The sequence below is a fragment of the Scyliorhinus torazame genome, chromosome 19 (assembly GCF_047496885.1).
Source record: "Scyliorhinus torazame isolate Kashiwa2021f chromosome 19, sScyTor2.1, whole genome shotgun sequence".
Taxonomy (NCBI): domain Eukaryota; kingdom Metazoa; phylum Chordata; class Chondrichthyes; order Carcharhiniformes; family Scyliorhinidae; genus Scyliorhinus; species Scyliorhinus torazame.
Genome location: NC_092725.1, coordinates 3,661,798 through 3,670,422, shown reverse-complemented (window position 1 = coordinate 3,670,422; position 8,625 = coordinate 3,661,798). Strand labels below are relative to the sequence as shown.

Genomic DNA, 8,625 nt, shown 5'->3' with positions numbered 1-8,625 from the left:
AGAGGCAGAAAGTGTGTCAGAGAGAGGAAGAGACAAAGCAATGATATGAGGGTGAGGAGGGGAGATGATCACACTTAATTGCTGTAATTAATTAATGTAATCACTGAAATTAATTAATTTCCACCTCTCTCTGCCCATCCCCACTCTGTTTTCTCTCTCTCCCCCTCTCAATTTGCTCTTTATCACTTTCTCCTCTCTCTCCCCTCTCTCTCTTTAGCCCCCGTCTCTCCCTCTCTCTCTCCTCTCTCTCTCCCCCTCTCCTCTCCCTTGCTCTCCCTCCCCTCTCTCTCACCCCTCTCTCCCCTCTCTCCTTTCCCCTCTCTCTCGCTCTCTCCCTTCTCTATCTGCCTCTCTCACCCCCTCACTCTTTCAATTTCTCTCCCCATCTCTCTCCCCTCCCCCTTTTTCTCTCCCCCTCTCCCTCCCACCTTTCTTTCACCATTTTCTCTTTCTGCCTCTCTATTCCACTTTTCTCTCTCCCCACTCTCTCTCCCCCTCTCTCTTCCCCTCTGTGCCACCATCTCTCCCCTCTCCCCATTCTCTCTCTCCCTCTGTCGGTCTCTCTCTCTCTCCCCTCTCTCTCTCTCTGTCGGTCTCTCTCTCTCTCTCGGTCTCTCTTTCCCCTTTTCTTTGTCCACCTCACTTGGAGTTCTCCCACTCTCTTTTTCTACCCCTCTCTTTCCCCCTCTCTTTCTCCCTCTCTCTCTCTCTTTCCTTTCACCCCCTCTCTCACTCACCCTCTCGCTCACCATCTCTCTCTCGCCATCTCTATCTCTCTTGCCCCTCTCTCTTTCTCCCCCTCTCTGTCCCCCCCTCTTTCTCCCTCTCTCTCCCACCCTCTCTTTCACCCTCTCTCTCAACTCACTCTCTCATCAATCTCTCTCGCCAGCTCTATCTCTGTTGCCCTCTCTCTTTCTCTCCCTCTTCCCCCTCTCTCCCCACTTGATTCCATTCTCACTCCCCTACCCTCTATTTCTCCACCGACTCTCTTCTCTCCCTCGCACTGTCACTGTCCCTCCCTCCTTCCCTCCCTCTGTCTCTATTATTCTTTCCCCATCTTTCTCATTCCCTTTCTCCATCCATTTATTGTCTCTCCCTCTCCGTCTCCCGCTCTGTCTCTCTCCCTCCGTCGTTCCCTCCATCAACTTTCTTGTCACCCTCCCTGTGTCTCTCTGTCCCTCTGTCTCTCTGCCCTCCTCTCTATGCCTCTCTCTCTCCCTGTATCCCTCTCTCTATCTCTCTTGTTCTCCATCTGCTCTCTCCCCCTTCTCATGCTCTCTCTTCCTGTCTCTGCCCTCCGACTCTCCTCCCTCTGACTCTCTCTCTGTCCCTTTCTCTCTGTTTCTCTCTCCCAGTGCCTCTCTCTCTGTCTTTCTCTGTCTCTCACCCTCTGTCTCTATCTCGCTCTTGCTCTGTCTCTCTCCCTCTGTCTCTCTCCTTCTGTATCTCACCTTTGTCGTGTTATTCACCCTGGGGTAACACGACTGCAACTAGATGCAGTTAGACTGCAAAGCCGACACCAAACGTAGGCGTTGGTTCAATGGGATTGATTGAACTTCTACAACAAGGCACACAGCCTGCTGTGGGTTGACACTCTACTAATCTAAGTGTACTAACTCTCACTAACTAGACCAGACTAGCTCTGAGCCACATGTAGAAGGTGCTAACTGATATATACACCCTGACTGTCACTACAGTTGCCACCAGTGGAAAGAGGCGGAGTGCTGATGCCTCCTGTGTTTTATTACTGGGAAACCCCCCTCTTGTGTTCTGTCTAGTAATTGGTTCTGTTCTGTCCTGTGTTGATTGGTTAACCTGGGTGTCTATCACTGTCTGTCTTTACCTCATGATGTGCATGCGTGCATATTATAACAACCTTCTGTCTCTCTCTGTCCCTCTCCCTTTCTCTCTGACTCTCTCCCTCTGACTGTCTCCCTCCCTCTCTGTCTCACTCTCTCTCCATCTCCCACTCTGCCTTACTCTCTCTGTATTTCTCTCTCTGTCTCTTTCTGTCTCTTTCTCTCTCTGTCTCTCTCACTCTCTCTCTGTCTCTCTCACTCTTCATCTCTCTCTCCATCTCTCTCTCTGTCTCCTCTCTCTCTCTCTCTGTCTCCTCTCACTCTCTCTCGGTCTCTCTCTCACTCTCTCTCTCGGTCTCTCTCTCTCTCTGTCGGTCTCTCTCTCTCTCTCTCTCGGTGTCTCTCTCCCTCTCTGTCGGTGTCTCTCTCTCTGTCGGTCCCCTCTCTCTCTCTCTGTCGGTCTCTATCTCTCTTCCTCCCTCTCTCTCTGTCGGTCTCTCTCTCTCTCTCTCGGTCTCTCTCTCTCTGTCGGTCTCTCTCTCTCTCTGTCGGTCCCTCTCTCTCTCTCTGTCGGTCTCTCTCTCTCTCTGTCGGTCTCTCTCTCTCTCTCTCTGTCGGTCCCTCTCTCTCTCTCTCTCTGTCGGTCCAATCTCTCTCTCTCTCTGTCTCTGTCGGTCTCTCTCTCTCTCTCTCTCTCTCTCTGTCGGTCCTCGTCTCTCGGTCTCTCTCTCCCTCTCTGTCGGTCTCTCTCTCACTCTCTGTCTCTCTCTCTCACTCTGTCGGTCTCTCTCTCTCTCTGTCGGTCCCTCTCTCTCTCTGTCGGTCTCTCTCTCTCGCTCTGTTGGTCTCTCTCTCTCGCTCTGTCGGTCTCTCTCTCTCTCTCTCTCTCTCTCTGTCGGTCCCTCTCTCTCTCTGTCGGCCCCTCTCTCTCTCTCTCTCTGTCTCTGTCGGTCTCTCTCTCTCTCCTGTCGGTCTCTCTCTCTGTCGGTCTCTCTCTCCCTCCTCTGTCGGTCTCTCTCACTCTGTCTCTCTCTCTCTCTCGGTCTCTCGCTCTCTCCTGTCGGTCCCTCTCTCTCTCTCTCTCTCTCTCTGTCGGTCTCTCTCTCTCTCTCTCGGTCCTCTCTCTCTCTCTCTCTCTGTCGGTCCCCTCTCTCTCTCTCTCTCTCTCTCTCTCTGTCGGTCCCTCCTCTCTCTCTCTCTGTCGGTCTCTCTCTCCGCCTCTGTCGGTCCCTCTCTCTCTCTCTCTCTCTTTCTCTCTCTCTCTCTCTCTGTCGGTCTCTCTCCTCTCTCTGTCGGTTTCTCTCTCTCTCTCTGTCGGTCTCTCTCTCTCTCTCTCCTGTCGGTCTCTCTCTCTCTCCCTTCTCTCTCTGTCGGTCTCTCTCCTCTCTCTCTGTCGGTCTCTCTCTCTCTCTCTCTGTCGGTTTCTCTCTCTCTCCCTCTCTCTCTCTCTGTCGGTCTCTCTCTCTCATCTGTCGGTCTCTCTCTCTCTCTCTCTGTCGGTCTCTCTCTCTCTCTGTCGGTCCCTCTCTCTCTCTCTCTCTGTCTCTCTCCTCTCTGTCTCCTCTCTCTCTCTCTCTCTGTCTCTCTCTCTCTCTCTCACTCTCTCTCTGTCAGTCCCTCTCTCTCCCTCCCTCTCTCTCTGTCCGGTCTCTCTCTCTGTCTCTCTCTCTCTCTCTCTCTCTCTGTCAGTCCCTCTCTCTCCCTCCCTCTCTCTCTGTCGGTCTCTCTCTCTCTCTCTCTGTCGGTCTCTCTCTCTCTCTCTGTCGGTCCCTCTCTCTCTCTCTCTGTCTCTGTCGGTCTCTCTCTCTCTCTCTCTCTCTGTCGGTCTCTCTCTCTCTCTCTCTGTCGGTCTCTCTCTCTCTCTCTCTGTCGGTCCCTCTCTCTCTCTCTCTGTGTCGGTCTCTCTCTCTCTCTCTGCCGGTCTCTCTCTCCCTCTCTGTCGGTCCCTCTCTCTCTCTCTCTCTGACGGTCCCTCTCTCTCTCTCTCTCTGTCCTCTGTCGGGTCCTCTCTCTCTCTCTCTCTCTCTCGGCTCTCTCTCTGTCGGTCTCTCTCATCTCTCTCTCTCTGTCGGTCTCTCTCTCTCTCTGTTGGTCTCTCTCTCTCTCTCTGTCGGTCTCTCTCTCTCTCTCTCTCCCTCTCTGTCGGTCTCTCTCTCTCTCTCCCTCTCTGTCGGTCTCTCTCTCTCTCTCTCTCTCAGTTGGTCTCTCTCTCTCTCTCTGTCGGTCTCTCTCTCTCTCTCTCTGTTGGTCTCTCTCTCTCTCTCTGACGGTCCCTCTCTCTCTCTCTCCTCTCTCTCTGACGGTCCCTCTCTCTCTCTCTCTCTCTCTCTGTCGGTCTCTCTCTCTCTCTCTCATGTCGGTCCCTCTCTCTCTCTCTCTGTCTCTGTCGGTCCTCTCTCTCTCTCTCTCTCTCTGTTGGTCTCTCTCTCTCTTTGTCGGTCCCTCTCTCTCTCTCTGACGGTCCCTCTCTCTCTCTCTGTCGGGTCTCTCTCTCTCTCTCTCTCTGTCGGTCTCTCGCTCTCTCTCTCTCTGTCGGTCTCTCTCTCTCTCTCTCTCTCTCTGTTGGTCTCTCTCTCTCTCTCTGTCGGTCCCTCTCTTCTCTCTCTCTCTCTCTCTGACGGTCCCTCTCTCTCTCTATGTCGGTCTCTCTCTCTCTCTCTCTCTGTCCGGTCTCTCTCTCTCTCTCTCTCTGTCGGTCTCTCTCTCTCTCTCTGTCGGTCTCTCTCTCTCTCTCTCTCTCTGTTGGTCCTCTCTCTCTCTCTGTCGGTCTCTCTCTCTCTCTCTGTTGGTCTCTCTCTCTCTCTCTGTTGGTCTCTCTCTCCGCCTCTGTCGGTCCCTCTCTCTCTCTCTCTCTTTCTCTCTCTCTCTCTGTCGGTCTCTCTCTCTCTCTGTCGGTCCCCCTCTCTCTCTCTCTCTCTGTCGGTCTCTCTCTCTCTCTCTGTCGGTCTCTCTCTCTCTCTCTGTCGGTCTCTCTCTCTCTCCCTCTCGTCTCTCTCTGTCGGTCCTCTCTCTCTCTCTGTCGGTCTCTCTCTCTCTCTCTCTGTCGCGTCTCTCTCTCTCTGTCGGGTCCCTCTCTCTCTCTCTCTCTGTCTCTCTCCTCTGTCTCTCTCTCTCTCTCTCTGTCTCTCTCTCTCTCTCTCTGTCAGTCCCTCTCTCTCCCTCCCTCTCTCTCTGTCGGTCTCTCTCTCTGTCTCTCTCTCTCTCTCTGTCAGTCCCTCTCTCTCCCTCCCTCTCTCTCTGTCGGTCTCGCTCTCTCTCTCTCTGTCGGTCTCTCTCTCTCTCTCTGTCGGTCCCTCTCTCTCTCTCTCTGTCTCTGTCGGTCTCTCTCTCTCTCTCTCTCTCTGTCGGTCTCTCTCTCTCTCTCTCTGTCGGTCTCTCTCTCTCTCTCCTTCTGTCGGTCCCTCTCTCTCTCTCTCTCTCTGTCGGTCTCTCTCTCTCTCTCTGTCGGTCTCTCTCTCTCTCCTTCTGTCGGTCCCCTCTCTCCTCTCTCTCTGACGGTCCCCTCTCTCCTCTCTCTCTCTGTCTCTGTCGGTCTCTCTCTCTCTCTCTCTCGGTCTCTCTCTCTGCCGGTCTCTCTCTCCCTCTCTGTCGGTTCCCTCACTCACCTCTCTGTCGGTCTCTCTTTCTCTCTCTCTCTCTGTCGGTCTCTCTCTCTCTCTCCCTCTGTCTCTGTTGGTCTCTCTCTCTCTCTCTGTCTCTGTCGGTCTCTCTCTCTCTCTCTCTCTCTGTGGTCTCTCTCTCTCTTTGTCGGTCCCCTCTCTCTCTCTCTGACGGTCCCTCTCTCTCTCTCTGTCGGTCTCTCTCTCTCTCTCTCTCTTGTCCGGTCTCTTCGCTCTCTCTTCTCCTCTGTCGGTCTCTCTCTCTCTCTCTCTCTCTCTGTTGGTCTCTCTCTCTCTCTCTGTCCGGTCCCCTCTCTCTCTCTCTCTCTCTCTCTGACGGTCCCCTCTCTCTCTCTATGTCGGTCTCTCTCTCTCTCTCTCTCTGTCGGTCTCTCTCTCTCTCTCCTCTGTACGGTCTCTCTCTCTCTCTCTGTCGGTCTCTCTCTCTCTCTCTCTCTCTCTCTGTTGGTCCCTCTCTCTCTCTCTGTCGGTCTCTCTCCTCTCTCTCTGTTGGTCTCTCTCTCTCTCTCTGTTGGTCTCTCTCTCCGCCTCTGTCGGTCCCTCTCTCTCTCTCTCTCTTTCTCTCTCTCTCTCTGTCGGTCTCTCTCTCCTCTGTCGGTCCCCCTCTCTCTCTCTCTCTCTGTCGGTCTCTCTCTCTCTCTCTGTCGGTCTCTCCTCTCTCTCTCTGTCGGTCTCTCTCTCTCTCCCTCTCTCTCTCTCTGTCGGTCTCTCTCTCTCTCTGTCGGTCTCTCTCTCTCTCTCTCTGTCGGTCTCTCTCTCTCTCTGTCGGTCCCTCTCTCTCTGTCTCTCTCTCTCTGTCTCTCTCTCTCTCTCTCTGTCCTCTCTCTCTCTCTCTCTGTCAGTCCCTCTCTCTCCCTCCCTCTCTCTCTGTCGGTCTCTCTCTCTGTCTCTCTCTCTCTCTCTGTCAGTCCCTCTCTCTCCCTCCCCTCTCTCTCTGTCGGTCTCGCTCTCTCTCTCTCTTGTCGGTCTCTCTCTCTCTCTCTGTCGGTCCCTCTCTCTCTCTCTCTGTCTCTCTGTCGGTCTCTCTCTCTCTCTCTCTCTCTCTGTCGGTCTCTCTCTCTCTCTCTGTCGGTCTTCTCTGCTCTCTCCTTCTGTCGGTCCCTCTCTCTCTCTCTCTCTCTGTCGGTCTCTATCTCTCTCTCTGTCGGTCTCTCTCTCTCTCTCCTTCTGTCGGTCCCTCTCTCTCTCTCTCTCTGACGGTCCCTCTCTCTCTCTCTCTCTGTCTCTGTCGGTCTCTCTCTCTCTTCTCTCTCTCGGTCTCTCTCTCTGCCGGTCTCTCTCTCCCTCTCTGTCGTCCCTCCTCCTCTCTGTCGGTCTCTCTTTCTCTCTCTCTCTCTGTCGGTCTCTCTCTCTCTCTCCCTCTGTCTCTGTTGGTCTCTCTCTCTCTCTCTGTCGGGTCTCTCTCTCTCTCTCCCTCTCTGTCGGTCTCTCTCTCTCTCCCTCTCTGTCGGTCTCTCTCTCTCCTCTCTCTCTTCTCTGTTGGTCTCTCTCTCTCTCTCTGTCGGTCTCTCTCTCTTCCTGTCGGTCCCATCTCTCTCTCTCTGACGGTCCCTCTCTCTCTCTCTGTCGGTCTCTCTCTCTCTCTCTCTCTGACGGTCCCTCTCTCTCTCTCTCTCTCTCTCTCTCTCTGTCGGTCTCTCTCTCTCTCTCTCTGTTGGTCTCTCTCTCTCTCTCTGACGGTCCCTCTCTCTCTCTCTCTCTCTCTCTCTGACGGTCCCTCTCTCTCTCTCTCTCTCTCTCTGTCGGTCTCTCTCTCTCTCTCTCTGTCGGTCCCTCTCTCTCTCTCTCTGTCTCTGTCGGTCTCTCTCTCTCTCTCTCTCTCTGTTGGTCTCTCTCTCTCTCTCTCTCTGTCGGTCCCTCTCTCTCTCTCTCTCTCTGACGGTCCCTCTCTCTCTCTCTGTCGTCTCTCTCTCTCTCTCTCTCTCTGTCGGTCTCTCGCTCTCTCTCTCTCTGTCGGTCTCTCTCTCTCTCTCTCTCTCTCTCTGTTGGTCTCTCTCTCTCTCTCTGTCGGTCCCTCTCTCTCTCGTCTCTCTCTCTCTGACGGTCCCTCTCTCTCTCTCTGTCGGTCTCTCTCTCTCTCTCTCTCTGTCGGTCTCTCTCTCTCTCTGTCGGTCTCTCTCTCTCTCTCTGTCGGTCTCTCTCTCTCTCTCTCTCTCTCTGTTGGTCCCTCTCGCTCTCTGTCGGTCTCTCTCTCTCTCTCTGTTGGTCTCTCTCTCTCTCTCTGTTGGTCTCTCACTCTCTCTCTCTCTGTCGGTCTCTCTCTCTCTCTCTCTGTCGGTCTCTCTCTCTCTCTCTCTCTGTCGGTCCCTCTCTCTCTCTCTGTCGGTCTCTCTCTCTCTGTCGGTCTCTCTCACTCTCTCTCTCTGTCGGTCTCTCACTCTCTCCCTCCCTCTCTCTCTGTTGGTCTCTCTCTCGCTCTCTGTCGGTCTCTCCCTCTCTCTGTGTCGGTCTCTCCCTCTCTCTCTCTCTGTTGGTCTCTCTCTCTGTCGGTCTCTCCCTCTCTCTCTGTTGGTCTCTCTCTCTGTCGGTCTCTCTCTCACTCTCTCTCCCTCTCTGTCGGTCTCTCTCTCTCTCTCTCTGTCGGTCCCTCTCTCTCTCTCTCTCTCTGTTGGTCTCTCTCTCTCTCTGTTGGTCTCTCTCTCTCTCTCCTCTCTGTCGTCTCTCTCTCTCTCTCTCTCTGTCGGTCTCTCTCTCTCTCTGTTGGTCTCTCTCTCTCTCTGTTGGTCTCTCTCTCCCTCTCTGTCGGTCTCTCTCTCTCTCTCTCCCTCTCTGTCGGTCTCTCTCTCTCTCTCTCTCTCTGTCGGTCTCTCTCTCTCTCCTCTCTGTCGGTCTCTCTCTCTCTCTCTCCCTCTCTGTCGGTCTCTCTCTCTCTCTCTCCCCTCTCTGTCGGTCTCTCTCTCTCTCTCTCTCTGTCGGTCTCTCACTCTCTCTCTGTCCCTGTCCCCCCCACAGGTCGCTGCGGGAGGCCGATGAAGTTGAACGTGCGGGCAGTGAGCCGCTACGCGCTGGGCCCAGCGCCGGCCCGACCGCCAGGGCTTCCTGCTGAAGAAGGGCGAGCTGAACCCCTCGTACCAGCGCCGCTGGTTCGTCCTACGCGGGAATCTCCTCTTCTACTTCGAGCGAGCCGGGGAGAGCGAGCCGCAGGGCCTGGTGCTGCTGGAGGGGTGCGTGGTGGAGCTGTGCGAGTCGGCCACTGAGGGCTTCCC

At 54.7% G+C, this 8,625-nt stretch overlaps 1 protein-coding gene across 1 annotated transcript in view; it reads left to right on the top strand.

Moving 5' to 3' along the window:
• Positions 1-1,495: 1,495 nt before the first annotated feature.
• The window catches only part of LOC140396608 (sesquipedalian-1-like), a 7,598-nt gene continuing 468 nt past the window's right edge, over positions 1,496-8,625 (top strand). Inside the window, 4 exon segments of the mRNA XM_072485404.1 lie at positions 1,496-1,582; positions 8,372-8,442; positions 8,444-8,620; positions 8,622-8,625. The exon segment at positions 8,622-8,625 is cut by the window's right edge and continues 175 nt beyond it. Coding sequence (XP_072341505.1) covers positions 8,389-8,442; positions 8,444-8,620; positions 8,622-8,625 — 235 coding nt within the window. The 5' untranslated portion in view covers positions 1,496-1,582; positions 8,372-8,388.